Source organism: Talaromyces marneffei, chromosome 2 (genome assembly GCF_009556855.1).
Source record: "Talaromyces marneffei chromosome 2, complete sequence".
NCBI lineage: Eukaryota > Fungi > Ascomycota > Eurotiomycetes > Eurotiales > Trichocomaceae > Talaromyces > Talaromyces marneffei.
The window spans coordinates 1,114,560-1,129,152 of record NC_072349.1 but is presented as its reverse complement, the minus strand read 5'-3'; the positions used below and the strand labels follow the sequence as shown (position 1 = coordinate 1,129,152).

At 46.2% G+C, this 14,593-nt stretch overlaps 4 protein-coding genes across 4 annotated transcripts; 2 read left to right on the top strand and 2 right to left on the bottom strand.

Annotated features, from left to right (window-relative positions):
• Window positions 1–726: 726 nt before the first annotated feature.
• On the top strand, window positions 727–2,538 carry EYB26_002765 (uncharacterized protein; the record flags this gene model as incomplete). Its single annotated transcript, XM_054262070.1, has 2 exons — window positions 727–1,981; window positions 2,048–2,538. 2 exons carry the CDS (start codon window positions 727–729, stop codon window positions 2,536–2,538), a joined length of 1,746 nt encoding a protein of 581 aa, XP_054118045.1.
• Window positions 2,539–3,843: 1,305 nt separating this feature from the next.
• Window positions 3,844–5,686, bottom strand: EYB26_002764 (uncharacterized protein; the record flags this gene model as incomplete). The annotated part of the gene is made up of 2 exons (XM_054262069.1): window positions 3,844–5,392; window positions 5,454–5,686. The coding sequence occupies 2 exons, from the start codon at window positions 5,684–5,686 to the stop codon at window positions 3,844–3,846; spliced, it is 1,782 nt and encodes a 593-aa protein (XP_054118044.1).
• Window positions 5,687–6,608: 922 nt separating this feature from the next.
• Window positions 6,609–8,400, bottom strand: EYB26_002763 (uncharacterized protein; the record flags this gene model as incomplete). Its single annotated transcript, XM_054262068.1, has 2 exons — window positions 6,609–7,994; window positions 8,068–8,400. The coding sequence occupies 2 exons, from the start codon at window positions 8,398–8,400 to the stop codon at window positions 6,609–6,611; spliced, it is 1,719 nt and encodes a 572-aa protein (XP_054118043.1).
• Window positions 8,401–9,288: 888 nt separating this feature from the next.
• EYB26_002762 (uncharacterized protein) lies at window positions 9,289–14,524 on the top strand (the record flags this gene model as incomplete). Its single annotated transcript, XM_054262067.1, has 6 exons — window positions 9,289–9,727; window positions 9,795–10,180; window positions 10,255–10,996; window positions 11,079–11,131; window positions 11,200–11,622; window positions 11,714–14,524. 6 exons carry the CDS (start codon window positions 9,289–9,291, stop codon window positions 14,522–14,524), a joined length of 4,854 nt encoding a protein of 1,617 aa, XP_054118042.1.
• Window positions 14,525–14,593: the final 69 nt, after the last annotated feature.

The window sequence follows — 14,593 nt, the reverse complement described above, 5'->3', positions numbered from 1 at the left end:
GGATGAACCGAGTAAAACTTTCCTTGAATATGACATGCTCGAGTGTAAGTCTTTAAAACTGGTGGGAGCGAACGAGATATCAGATCTGTTCGTCTGAATATTCTCAACACATGTACTACATATGTAGACCCTACGGGCAAATCCTTCAGATTTGGCTTGCAATTCTTGGTACATTTGACTTCAGCAAGTCTAGACCAATTCAGAGATCCAATATTCCCTCATATCTTAGGAAATTACGCCCGGTGTGTGCTGATATTGCACAGGAAGAGATGAAAGAGGTGATTTCCCTTTTTGGTATCGCGCCAGCCAGAGATATTCATGTGAAGAAGCTGTGTAATCTCACTATCAACAACCTCTGTCTTTAATTTCTTTTTATGTGAGAGTTTTTCTTTCCTCACCTTTTTCATCTCTCTCTTTTTAGAAAACTTTTTGAATACGTTACAAAGTTGATTGATCTTACTAGTCAGCTTCTATCCTATCCTTGCAAATCATCTTTAGGATTTCTTCACCAATCATTTAACAGTTTGAAGACCTAGTTCATAATAGCCCCCCATTTTGGACTCACATTTGAAGTCTTGGAATAGGTTGATGTATTGTTTTGTCTGATTAACACTTGCAGTAGGTCAGTATATCCAACAAAGACTGCCTACTTATATTCATGAGCATGAGGCTAACGTCTTTTCAGTTCACATCCCAGATTGCGTCGTTCCCTAGACAGAAATCAAAATGAATCCCATGAATGACCCATTCACTGAGTCTCATGGTCAGAGGTCTGGGCTCTTTGCAAATGGGGGAGCTTCCCACCCTCTTACAGGGCCAACGACCCCTCAGAGAAATATTCTTTTCCTCTCAAATCACACCCCAACCCGAGATCCTTTTGCACCGCTCCTAAGTCCACACAACCTGCGAGTCCTCCTCTCAGAATCTGAGCGTCTCAGAATGTCTCTCAAGCAAGATCTAGCTACCGCTGAGGAGGAACTAGAGTCTGCTCAGGAGAACATGGTCTCGACTAAACAGGATCTAGCGACTGCCCAGGAAGAGATGAAGCTACGATATGACCAAATCAAGTTTCGAGACGGTCAGATCAAGATAAGAGACAACGAGATCAAGGTTCGAGACGAGGAGATCTCAAAACTTCAGAGTGAGATCCATAGACTCAGGGTGCATATCGAGAAACAGGACGTTACTATCAGAACCCAATCTCGAACGATCCAAGATCCTAGATCGTTGCGTCAACGTCGTATGGAGGAGACCTCAATCTCTCTATCTGCCACCGCACAACCTTGGTCCCCACAGAATATCCAGTCACTTGTTGGTCCTACACAATCACTCTCGCTTGGGGCACCACAACAGTTCGCTTCTAATGGCAGTGACAATGCTCAGTATTCTTCTCCTTACGGTCACACTGGTCCAGGGCCACAAATGTCATACAAAATGTCCTATCCAGTCGAACCAACCGCCCCGCCCATGCAATTCGATTTGAAGGGCACTGTTGCAGGTGCAAGTCTGCAGGGACTTTTTCATCCGACCCCATCTGCTAGAGGACCAAATCAAATGAACATGAACACACAGGACACCATGCACCTGACAACTTTCAATACACCAGGGGGAATCTCAAGTGTATATGGGGGTGGTGCCACGGCGTATGCAGGTATTGAGTTTGAGGCCAAGGTTTCAGACTTTGGTGGACGCTTTCGCTCTCTGTGGGGAAAGATTGATCAATTTGGCAGAATCTATGTCATAAATGGTGAGTTACGTCCTGAGAAGGTTCCAGCACCCTTGAAAGAGTACATGATGCTCGATCCCAACACCGCTGTCGCTGTCCAATATCTTAACCACGCGATGACCAAGCCCTTGTGTGTCGCCAAGGTTATCAACTTTTATCTATGCAAGAAAATGCTCAAGTACACTGAAATTATCAAGAATCTCAGCCCTAGGATCGACGGGGAGATTCTCAATGCGAAGAGAAGAATGACGTTGGGTAGGTTTCACGCTCTCAACCAGTCGTCCAGAATGATGAGACTCTAACATATTGAACTGTCAATAGAGACCCCGAACAGTGTCAGACATGGCCTCCTTGCCAAAGTCGCCGACCAAATGGCCCTCGCACGACAGAAGCCAAATTTCACGGAATTCTGCTCCATAAGCCGGGAGAATCATGTCAACGAATTACTCGAGATGCTAGAGCCGTTGGTTACTACTATGGAAGACAACAACAGCATGCGCGAATTGCTCAAGAATATCATCGTGGACGCCCAGAAGATAGGAATCGACCTTTTCTCTTGCCCCTATGATGCTCGATTCCATTTTCCTGAATTAAACGAGTCATATGATCCAATGGTCATGGTGAATCTCGACCCAACGCTGCACGCCAATCTTGTTCGTGCCAGGGTTGGCTTGTCGGTCACGCCGTACATACGACTTGGTTTGATTAATTCTGAGCCAGCGCGAATTCGGATTGTCTGCGGTGCTAAAGTCTTCACAAGGGTTCCTGGTGAAGATGCAAATGCAAATCACACTCCCGGACGACCCTCTTGAGGTTCTCTGTTTTCTTCTCGGTACAATGGGTGGGCATTCAATTGCTTCCTTCTGGGATGAAGAACTTCGTGTTCCTGTCGTATTTTATGGTGTGGTTTTCATTTGAGATCGTTCTTTCATGGGGTTGTACTTGAAGGATTGGAGCAAGGGCGCGTTGTTTCGGAAAATTAAGGACTGGTTTATTTGATTTGCATTTGAGCATCAAGCTGTGACATGTGCCGATTGATCAAATGCAACAGCATATGTAAGTCGGAACTAGATAGCAAACCAGAAATAACAAAAAGTTTCGGGAGGATTTCAAAGCGGCAAAAGCATCGCCATCAACCAAGTAAAGAAGAAAGAGAGATGGCCCTTTCCTCCAATCACCCCCTTCCTTCTACTGTGGTTCTTCCTGGCTAGAAAACGATGAATTAGAACTAATGAACTCAAGGCCTTAGTTGACTTATCACGGAATTCAGTATATTTTTCATGCAATCTTCGGAGTGGCCGGGCGAATGTTACCATATCGGGAAAACTTAGGGCTTCCTCCGATTCACGAGTAGAAAGTCCTAATTGCGAATATACAGAATATACATGTCCCTAGGCTGCACTATAATAAGGTAAGGACAATTGTAAATCCTGTAATATATAGTCTATATAATATACAAATATCTCGACATCTTAGTTTCACAGTCATCAACCTATGCCTAAAATACATGGCTGCTAATACATCCTTCGGTCGCCCGTTCGGGTTTGCCTATCGATTCGGGCTGTCTGATGGCGCCGAGAATACGAGGAGTATCATTCAGTTGATTCTCGTATTGTCAGGGGTAGTGATCCTGGGTTCTCATGCGATAATGTCGTGGGTTGCAGACACCGAGTCAGGCGTGAGTACGTAGCTGGACTTCATTCGCTACGGTGCCGGCAAAGGACTCAAATCTGCTCACTTTTCAGTTCAGGACTGATATATACCACGCCCTAAATAATCGGCAAAAATTACTCGTGAATAATTTAATGAATTACGTATTGGCAACTATACACCAGACTGTGTACAATGTGATTTTGCTTGTTCCTTGTTGCCTATTGTTTTGTTTCGATCAATACACGCACTGTAAAGCCCAGTGATGGCTCGATCGTTAGGCTGATTGTTACAAAGCTAGTCCATGCACCTGATCTATCTGGCCAAGAATTTCCATACATATTCGCATAAAAATCTAGGTTGCAGTCAAGGACACTGTTTAAGAACATTGATGATCGATAATCAAAAGTGCATACCACCGTAAGAAAGCAGGCGAGAAAGGGGAATGAAAGAGGGACAAGCGAGGCCTAAATAACAGTGCCTTTGACTTGCTTTTTATCTACATTATAGTCTTTCCATATGGCGATCGCTGGGAAAGCAAGACCAACAAGAGCCGCTGCTGTAATGCACTCGTACTTCTGACTGTATGCCCACGCGTAATTAATCGCATTTCTGACCTCGCTGCCAGGAGGGTATGTGAGCTGGACCGCTGACCCCCCGGCGTAGATAGTCTCAAATTCAGACTTTGCATAATCCGGTAGCGCGCTGAGCAAAGCTTGAGGAAACGTATTGGAATATATGGCGGAAGCAACGGAATAGCCAATGGAACCGCCAACACTGGAAGACAGACTGATCAACGCAAGCATCATCGGAACGCCATCACGGTCTGCAGCAGCCATCACGGCCATCTCATCGCCAATGACCAGTGTACCGCCTCCACAGGCGATGAAAATCTGGCACATCATCAAGTATCCAATCTGGCTTTGAGAGCCACGAAAGTGAATCATAAGTCCAGCGCCCAACAGCATTAGTGGAGCTCCTAAGAATAAACACGCCTTTTTGAAGTGCTTGGTTTGGCGGATCCACGCTCCAAAGATGACGGCCCATATGGTTGACCCAACACCATATATCTGCGTCATATATCCTGTTCTTGTGACATCAAGGTCATAAACAACTTGGACGTAGTAGTAGAAGTACTGATCCCAAGTGTAGTAATTGAAGAAAATGAGAGCCGCCAGGATACAGGCGCCAATAACTGTCCGATTTCTCAGCAGCTCCCAACGAATAAACCCGGCTCTTGCAAAGTGGTACTCCCACAAGACAAATACAGGGAATAAAATAATCCCAACTGTTGTCATCGCAATGAATGTGGGTGAAGAGTATCCGCTAAAGCCATGGGTTTCGAGGCTGAATGGCAAAAGGAATAATACAAATGCCGCCATGAGTATAAACCCCCCAACGATATCGAATTCGTGCATATAGTGAACGACGGATTGCATCACCGTCCTATCACTATCATTCTTGACAAGGAGATTTAGCTTTTCAGCTTTGCGTTGATATAGTTTGAACACCACAGCGACTGGTACGATGAATGCGCACGTGATGATTGCAAAACAACCGTATGCCCAACGCCAGGTGGAATGAGTAATGAACGATTCAGCAACAAGGGACCCAGTAAAAGCTGTACAGATTGTAGGCGTCCCAATAAATGCGTATGCAAATGCCCGATTTCTCAGCCCTGATGCATCGGCGACAAACACGGTCAGGATGAAATTCAATTGGCTATATCCGACTTGATACAGAGTATAGCCTGCAGCAAATCCATCAGGACCGCTGCATGTAGATATTACCATCAAGCCAAGAAGATATATTATCAGAACAATCAAGAGGCCTTCAGCACGGCCCCAGAGATTCAAGATCTTGGCGATGGGCAATTGCATTACTCCACCAACAATCGTTGATATAACGTAGGCTTGGGATATCTGAGGAGCGGAGGCAAAATTTGCGTATGCGTAGTAGATCAAATTCGAATTGATTGCCGACTGCATGGATAGAACAAAGAAGCACAACCAGATCCTATCCTGATCATGTCAGAGATCAATCTGGCTTTTTGGGTTTTATAACAAGCAAAACTTACCAGGAGTATGTGGTGTACAAAGCTGTTCTGGTCCAAACCAGGGCAGTAGCTTCGGCCTTTTGAACACCAGGCTGTGCTTCTGAGGTGACATTGTTGGGGTTTTCCAACAATGTCCTCTCATTTCTCTCTTCCAGACTCTGGGTGTCACTATCTCCATGTCCAGGCTGATTGCTATTTTTCGTCCAAACGTCGACTGGCTCATGAGAACCGCCATTAGCACTTCGTGTTGCCATGGTGTCCGAATCAGATAGATATTGAAGGTGTGTGTTGGGAACAGAAAATGTGATAGGGACGGATTTGACTTTCAAGCCCATTCTTATAGATTTACCCTTCTACACACAACACAAAGGATATGTAAATTCGATATTTACAGAACATTTCGCAGACTGCCTTTTCCGGGGCAAGTGGAAGCCTACTAGCAACATATTTGAAATCATGCTCTTGAACCCTAGTCATGTCAAGAGGCAAATTCGACTGGTACCTGGCCAGCTTGCTCGATGTGCGCAAGACTTCTTCTATCTCGATTTTCGCCCCTCAACATTGAAACGAGTTCAAATGTGCTCATTTTTTCTAGCAATGTACCCATAGCGCTGTGTAGATGGGCCGGCCATCCAAGCTAGTCTCACTCATTTCGGGTATGAGCTGGGCCGCCTAAGGACAGCAAATGCCCAAAGAAGTATTTCGGAATGTACGGGAAATGTGCTCAAACTCTCTCACACTATTCTATTATTGGTATTCCTAGCAAAGCCACAAAGTAGTAGTTTTTTTAATTGCATGGCTAGGCAAGCCACAGCTTTTAGTGTCTACTGTGCATTACGGAGTATTCTCTGTAGTGTATTTACAAATGTGCCTAATCAATAGTTAGTTACTACTGAGATGACAAATGAGAAACCGGAAAATACACAGGATTGCGTAAGAAAAAACATGTCTCGTCGTATACAGTTAACTACTCTAGAGGCAGAGTCATCGACTCCGTGGATAGTTGCAAATCTCAATCAAGTATTCCCGTTAAGCCACGTGGTGACAGTAGTATTACTAATGGACATGCAACTATTCAGATAGTGCTAACAAACTCTCCTATTAATCTGATAACACATGGAGGGAGCTTGCCACTTTATCGATATTGGCAGAGCGTCACCTAGAGCTCACTAGAGCTCACGAACTAACCACCGTCGAGTCGTCTTGATCGTCGCTTTTACCACTGGCTTTGACACTCCTCCATTCCAGAAAGCAAGCTGCCACAAAGGCTACCATCAGCAATGCCAGGCTTAGACGGTACGTGTTCCGCAACCCTTCGACGTAGGATTCGATTACCCCCTGCAACATATCAAGCTGGCCCAAAGTAGCCAACGTAGACCTCAAATCAGTTGCCCCAGCACGAATAATCACACTTGGGTCAATACCGGGAGCGTGGTCATGTATAGCTGCCGTAAGGCCATTCTGAAAGACTGACTGGCCGACGGCAATAAAGATGGCTCCACCCAATGTCTGAAAGAACGTAATGGCAGCTGTGCCGACTGGAATGTCCTCCGGCTTCAAAACTGTCTGTACGGCAGTCATTGGGACTTGAAGACCTGCTCCTGTGCCCATGCCAAGCACAATCTGATATCCAATCCATTTTCCAGTGGAGATGTCGACATCGTAAAGGGTAATAAGACCTGCTCCAATAGCAACAAGGGCGCTACTGGCAATTAGAAACGGCGTGTAATAACCAATTGCGGTGACTAGGATGCCGACGCTAACCGATGAGATCACGGTAGCCAGCATGAATGGTAATACCTGCAGTCCAGATGTCAGGGCAGAAGACCCTTTGGCACATTGGAAGAAGATAGGGAGGTAGTAGACCAAAAGGAAAAATCCGCCACTGAAGAAAAATGCAAAGATTGCAGCGGAGCACATGCTGCGCTGCATGAGAATCCAAGGAGGCAGTGTGGCCTTTCCACTTCTGCCATCCTTTGTGCCAGATCTTGCAGAATTACTCTCCAAATAGATCTGGGAGGTTACAAAGAGGATTGCCATGACACCAAAGCCCACGAACAACCCGATTATCCTGGAATTCCGCCAAGGATAAGTATTTCCACCCCATTGCAAGGCAAGAATCAAACATATAATGGCAGGGATGAGCAGGCTGGCACCCACCAGATCGAGTTCCCCGATACGTCTCCACCAGGGTATTCCCGAAGCGTTGGTACCATGAGGAATATGAAGGATCCAAATAATAACTGCGATAGAAATTCCTCCCACCGGAAGATTGATGTAAAAACACCACCTCCAAGAGAGCCTATCGGTAAAAGCTCCACCGAGTAGTGGCCCAAGAATAGAAGCAAGTCCCCACACCAAGCCGTATATACCAAAGACGAGCGGTCTCTTCGCAAGAGGTACAGTCCTGGAGATGATTACGAGGGCGCCAGAAAATATACCCCCAACGCCAACCCCAGCAATTGCTCGGCCAACGATAAAGACCGTGCTAGACGGAGCCACGCCGCAGACCAGCGATCCGATCTCAAAGATAGTGACAGCAGCCAGGAATGACCATTTTACCTAAACCATAGTTCTAATCTCCATTTTGTAACAACAAAGCAAGCAAGCGGGTGAGACTGGTTAAAATACATACACTAAATAGCTTGTAGATTCGGCCATATGAAGGTTGTAGCGCCGTGGACGTTAAGAAGTAAGCACTGCCGTACCAGCCAATATCGGACAGACTTTTGAATTGATCAGTAATTTTCGGAATAGCAACTCCAATGATGGTCTGATCAAGAGCCACGAGAAAAGCAGCCAGATAAATTGCCACAACAATCAAGAGGACTTTGCTCGCCGGAGGGAATTGAGACTCATCATTGGAGCTTGAGCTCTCTTCACCGCTGATCTCTTCACAGTCCATCTGCCGAGATGGTTTTGTTTCTTCGAGCATCTCGGAGCCCTGGGTATCACAAACCTCGTTCATGATGACATGAGTTTGTGCAATGCTTGAAGAAACAGAAATGGCGATGGACAGAGAGAATCCCCTAAAAGGAACTCTTACTCTGGTTAGGGAAAAAAAAAAAAAGAAAAGAAAAGAAAAACAGGGGGGATACGATGACCGTTGATTCCGGCAAATACCCGAAAAACACGTTGTCAAAACAATTGTATCGCAGCCTCTTCAGTTTTCAAAGTGGATATGTAAGCCCTATGAATAATCATTCCGAATTTGGTATCAGCTTCGCTTACCTCCAGCATGAGACTAGAAGGCTTTTTCACGTTTCAAAGTGTCCATGTAAGCCCTATGAATAATCATTCCGAGTTTGGTATCAGCTTCGCTTACCTCCAGCACAAGACTGGAAGCCTTTTCACGTTTCAAAGTGTCCATGTAAGCCCTATGAATAATCATTCTGGGTTTGGTATTAGCTTCGCTTACCTTCCTCATGAGACTACTATGTAGGAGAAAGCGGAGTGGATTATAATTACGTTAAAAATTTGCTCTAACTAGTTACCAGTATAGTGACTATAGTCTTCCATGGTACAGCACGTTCGGGCTACTATACTTGGCCCCTACTTACAAGCCTCAATTGTGCTCACCTATAAAATGCTAAGGATGTAGGCGTTTCTCTTTTTGGGAAGGTATTGCTTCCCATTTAGGCAAAAGAACAGGGGATGCAAAAAATAGTCAAGCATACGAGGAGGTTGAGATTGGAAAGCTCTCCTCAGTTCACTGGTGCCTGGCGTTTTTCGCTGCAGAATCCTGCAGAACGCTTTGATTATATGTGATCCGCTCTGCTATTTATAAGAGGCACGTTGCACATGTCAATCTTTGGCCTCAGTTACACAGAAATTGCCGATTCTGCATCCTCTCAATATGGGTTCACAGGAGTCACATTCCGGTCCATCCACCGAGCCACCAACATACACAAGCACTGGACCGGATGCTTTCCCGGCAGCCACGGGACTCACTTCTCACACTGACAATGTAAAGGAAGTCTCCCGTCTCATTCTAAACATCTTCTTGCAGTATGCTCTCAACAAGTTCGAGTACACGGAAGACCACATTGAGTCCTCGGAAAACAGCCTTCTCAATGCCATTAGCCGGTATGTGTCTGAAGGTGTGCGTCTCCAGGCTTGTCTTCCTGCTTTTCCTTTCAAATCAGCAAATAAAGTATACAAAGTCCTCGGCAGTTTGCCAGACAAGGCTGAGGAGCTGGCTCTTGAGCGATTGAACAGCCTGTGCATGCGCATCCAGGAGGTTTACGCCCCTGGTGCGGAGATTCTCATAATCTCCGATGGGATTACATATAACGGTATGTGAACCAGAAGCGACTTTCATCTGAAATAGCAGTCTACACGTATTGACTTTGATCACCTCAGATTTGTTGTGCATATCTGATCGGGAGACATGGGCTTACGGAGAAGCTCTTCGAAACATGGTCGTCGAGAAGGGATTCAACAACATCTTGTTCGCAAGAATAAGGGATCTCCTCGACCGTTCTGTGCCAGATAAGATGAGCGAGATTGTCTATGTAGCCAATTGCACGACGTTCCGTCGCTTGCTCTTAAACCGGTTCGGCAAAGACGATATTGACATCGACCACGAGATTGCCACAAACCCTGATACAAAGTTGACATATCTGGGTTACAAACGTTTCCTGGAATCAGATCTTCAGTATATTTACCCGCGAGGAGAAAACCGTTCTGCGCATAGCTATAAACGTGATTGCAAATATCTGGCCAAGCAGATGCTCATCAGGGGATATGTTAGTATTGACTTTTATTCTATGCGACACAGAGTCTATCTACTGTCTGGATTACCACTAACTTAATTGGGCAGGCATTTGCACAGGCAATCAAAAACGCTTTCCCTCACCACCTACGGCTCTCAATCCATGAATCCATTTCAGGCAGCAAACTACCGATTAGTTTACTGAACACGACGACAGGTTTCACAACCCCGTGGCACTGCGCTGTCGCTCAATTGGCCAATGGTATCTGGGTTAGTGCTCCCATGGGTGAGTTCAGTCGAGATGACCGCCTGGAGTTGGTTCATGTCAACGGCAACCCCAGTCACTATCGAGAAAAGCAAAATCACGGAGACCTTGCTCCTATAAACGAGACCAATGCCATCTACATGCAATCGGCTTCGTCTATTGACATGAAGAAATATGTTAAAAGTGCGCTCCAAAATGCAACACCCCGCACATTATCATCCAGCGATGTATCCAGGTCTTCTCTGGAGGAGCAGTCCTTCAGCACGCCGGAAACCCTGTCAAGCGGGGAATTAACGCCTCCTGAATCAGAGCTAGGAATTAACCCAGATAAGGTAAATGACCCTGCAGTAACGGCATCGTCATCGCCCTACGGCAAAAGACTTCTTCCACAGATCATGGATGATCTCGCTGCTGCCGAGCCGGATCGCACTGTTTTCTCTCTTGCATCTCTTGTCCACGGACTGATTGAGCTCAGACACGTCTCCGCTCGGAACTTTGCCCAAGCAGTTGACAAGGTTGCATGGTGGCTTCGCGCCCAGGTGGGAATATCAGATGCCATTCAAGCTGTGGCCTATATTGGACCACGTACGTATAGATCCCAATGGAAACCTCCCTTTGAAAAACCACATTCTCGGATCCGTCAATTAACTCATTCCAATTACTATAGATGATCTCAGACACGTTCTATTGACATATGCATGTATCAAGGCGGGCTACGCAGTATGTTTTTCTATCTTGAACACAAGCACGCTACCGAAACCAGAAACGCTAATTCCATTTTCCATCAGGCATTATTTCTATCACCAAAAAACAGCACAAAAGAAGCTCTGGCGGTGCTCGAGTCAACTGGCTGCACTATTTGGGTCAATGCAATCGATGCTGCTCCGATCACTTTGGTCAAGGAGGTTCTTGAAAATCGTCAAATGAATTTCCTAGAGCTTCCTCTACTCGATGAGCTTCTTGATGCAGAGTCTACTGAGCCTTTCCCGTACACCAAGTCATTTGAAGAGGCAATGAAGGATCCATTCTGCTTCCTACATACTTCAGGAAGTACTGGTTTGCCCAAGCCGATTCCCTGGTCCCACGGGCTCATCGGAACTATGGATGCAGTACGACTGCTCCCGCCTGTGGGGGAGAATGCTGATCTTGTTCCGTGGACTTCTAATTGGAATGAAGGAGACAAGATCTACTCGACATTCCCAATGAGTCACGTATGTCGTCTGCTTCTTTTCCCCTGTTTTGAACTTCACTATGAGACATCTTGTACAGACAGAGAAAATTTAGCTGACGTGATGCAAATAGGGCGCTGGTGTTATCATGGATATCCTGATGCCTGCACTTTTTAACCTACAGTGTGTCTTAGGACCGGTTGGGGTTTTACCAAACCTCAATCTTGTGGAAAGACTAGCTGTGGACGTAGGAATTGACATATGGAGCATGGTCCCCTCACTAGTAGATGAATTGGGTGAAACTCCGTCAATATTAAGGCAACTCGCATCGAGTAAATTTATCTGTGCATCTGGAGGTCCTGTTAGCCCTGTCAGCGCTGGCAAGGTGAATGAGGTAGTAAGAGTCCTCAATTTGACCGGTACCACGGAGGGTCTCTTTATTGGGAACCTTGTACCACGACGAGAGGACTGGTTCTGGTTCTGTTTCCATCCCTATTCTGGTTTCGAGTTCAAAAAGCTTGAAGAAGATACCTATGAGCATTGGGTGCATCGCAACGAGCACTGGCGCCTCTTTCAGGGCATCTTTCACACGTTCCCTGACAAGGATTCAATCAACTTCAAGGACTTGTACATGAAGCACCCTTCCAAGCCTAATCTTTGGGCATTCAAGGGGAGAAGCGATGATCTCGTTGTTTTATCTAACGGGTATAAAATCTCGCCCTTGGAAACAGAGGCATTCATCTCAACGCATCCAGCCGTTAATGGTTGTCTCATTTTCGGAACTGGGAAGCCTCAGGCTGGCCTACTCGTTGAATTAAAAGAATCCGCAGTTAAAACAGAGGAACTGCTGGATGATATTTGGCAGACAGTCATGAAAGCCAACGCAATTTCTCGTCATAAAAATCAATTGTTGAGAGATTTTGTCACGTTTGCGCTCCCCGACAAGCCCTTTCTTCGGACAGACAAACGCACTGTGAAAAGAGCCGCCACTTTGGCCCTGTATGCTGATTACATCGAGCGCTTTTACAACTCGCGAAATGATGACTCAGATGTAACTTACAGCTTGGACACAAGCACCATCGAGAGCATGGAAGACTCGATCCGAACCATTTTGAGTGTATCATTTCCTGCAGCTCATAGCGCCTCTCGGGAGGAAAATCTCTTTTCACTCGGGCTCGACTCCCTTGCTGTGTTTGCGACTGTGAAGGCAGTTCGGGCAGCATCTGGCCTGGGAGATAGCATTGGTCCTCGACACGTCTACGCGAGTGAAACAATTGCCAGCCTTGCAGCTACTGTTATGCAACTGATGGAAGCACAAAATGCCAAAGACGCAGCGCCATCAGATCAAGCCCAGCCTCAATCTGATATCGGAATCGAAACTATGATATCTCAGCACAAGGCTCGGCAGTCATTCCGTTTAAATGCCTTTGACTACGTTAATCCTAACCATGGCATGGGACTCGTTCTTTACTTCTCTCTTCATGACGGGGTAACGTTCCAACAGGTTTTTGCCAACCTTCAAGAGGGACTCAATCGCACTTTCGATCTGATACCAGCGTTGAGCGGTAAGATAATGCAATGCTCTGAGCAGGAATTTGGATACACTCAAGGAGATCTTTGTGTATCCATTCCACCACTTTCCATGGCAGATTCCGTGAAAAATCGACTGGTATATAAAGATCTCTCAAGCATTCTACCACCCTTCGAGAAGCTTCGGGAGGCAGGTTTTCCGCCTTCAGCCTTCAAAGACGGTCTTGTTTTGCGAGACGATCCTTTTCCAAAATTCCCAGCAGATATCTTCTCTGGCCAAGTCAACTTTGTTTCGGGTGGCTGCATTGTTGCAGTTGATCTGAACCACTGCTGCCTCGATGGCCTAGGAGCCTTAATCGCTCTCAAGGCTTGGGCTGAGAACTGCAGATTTCTACAAGGTGACCGTACCGCAACTTGCAGCTGGTTTGATCCTGAAAGCTTCAATCATAGCCTACCTGAAATTATTCACGAACGAGAGGGATGGGCTCGACCAGTTGAGAGAATCGACCCTGGAGTATGGGGTTTTCTGCCATTCATCCCACCTGACAATGATGATCAAAGCAACGCAAAAGCAGCACCGCCATCTGACACAAGTAGCAAAACTGGTGCCAAAGATCTAGAATTACCCCCTCCTCCGAAATTCACTTTACACAATGTTTGGCCACTTCCCCGTGCTGAAAGGTGTCTGAAAACAACGGTGTTTCGCATCCGGCCTGATAGACTTGAGAGGATGAGAGAAGAAGTTCTAGCAGACCCAGAAGCCAAGGGGGTAATTAAGTCAATAAGTGACATTGTGCAAGCCTTCTTATGGCGGGCTGCCCTCAGGGTTCGATATCGCGTTGCAAAAGATATCCGAAAGCAGACATTCGGACCCGACGAGCTATCAATTCTTGAGTTGCCCACCGATGGGCGGCCGTACTTCTCTTCTTTGTTGCCATCCACATACATGGGCAGTATGCTGATTCTTAATCGGTCCACCATGCTTGTTGAGACCCTTTGCTCTGACGACACCAGCATTGGGCGCGTTGCTTACGTCCTCCGTCAATCTGCTGCACGCATCACGCCTTCAGTCGTGCATGACGCTTTCTCGATCTTACAATCACTGCCCGATCACAGTCGATTCTCAACAGCCAATATGGGCATCGAACACATGCATGCCATGATATCCAACATGATGCTCTTTCCGAGCAATGAGGTGTGTTTTGGAGACGCTTTTTTCGCTAACCGGGGTGTTGCGGAATCCTTACGGCCCCAGCTTGAGCGCGGGAACGGTCGGTTTCGATTTTTGGTTATCTTGCCGATCAGGGAAGACGGAGGCATTGAGTTTTGTTTTGGCATGCATCCTGAAGAGCTCGAGGTTTTCCTGGCTGATAAAGAGTTGATAAAATATGCAGAACTGGTTGACACTGCCTAGGTAGCTGATCCGGTACCGTTTTGCGGTTTACTGGTACTATGTAATATATTCAAAGCAAGATTGATAAAA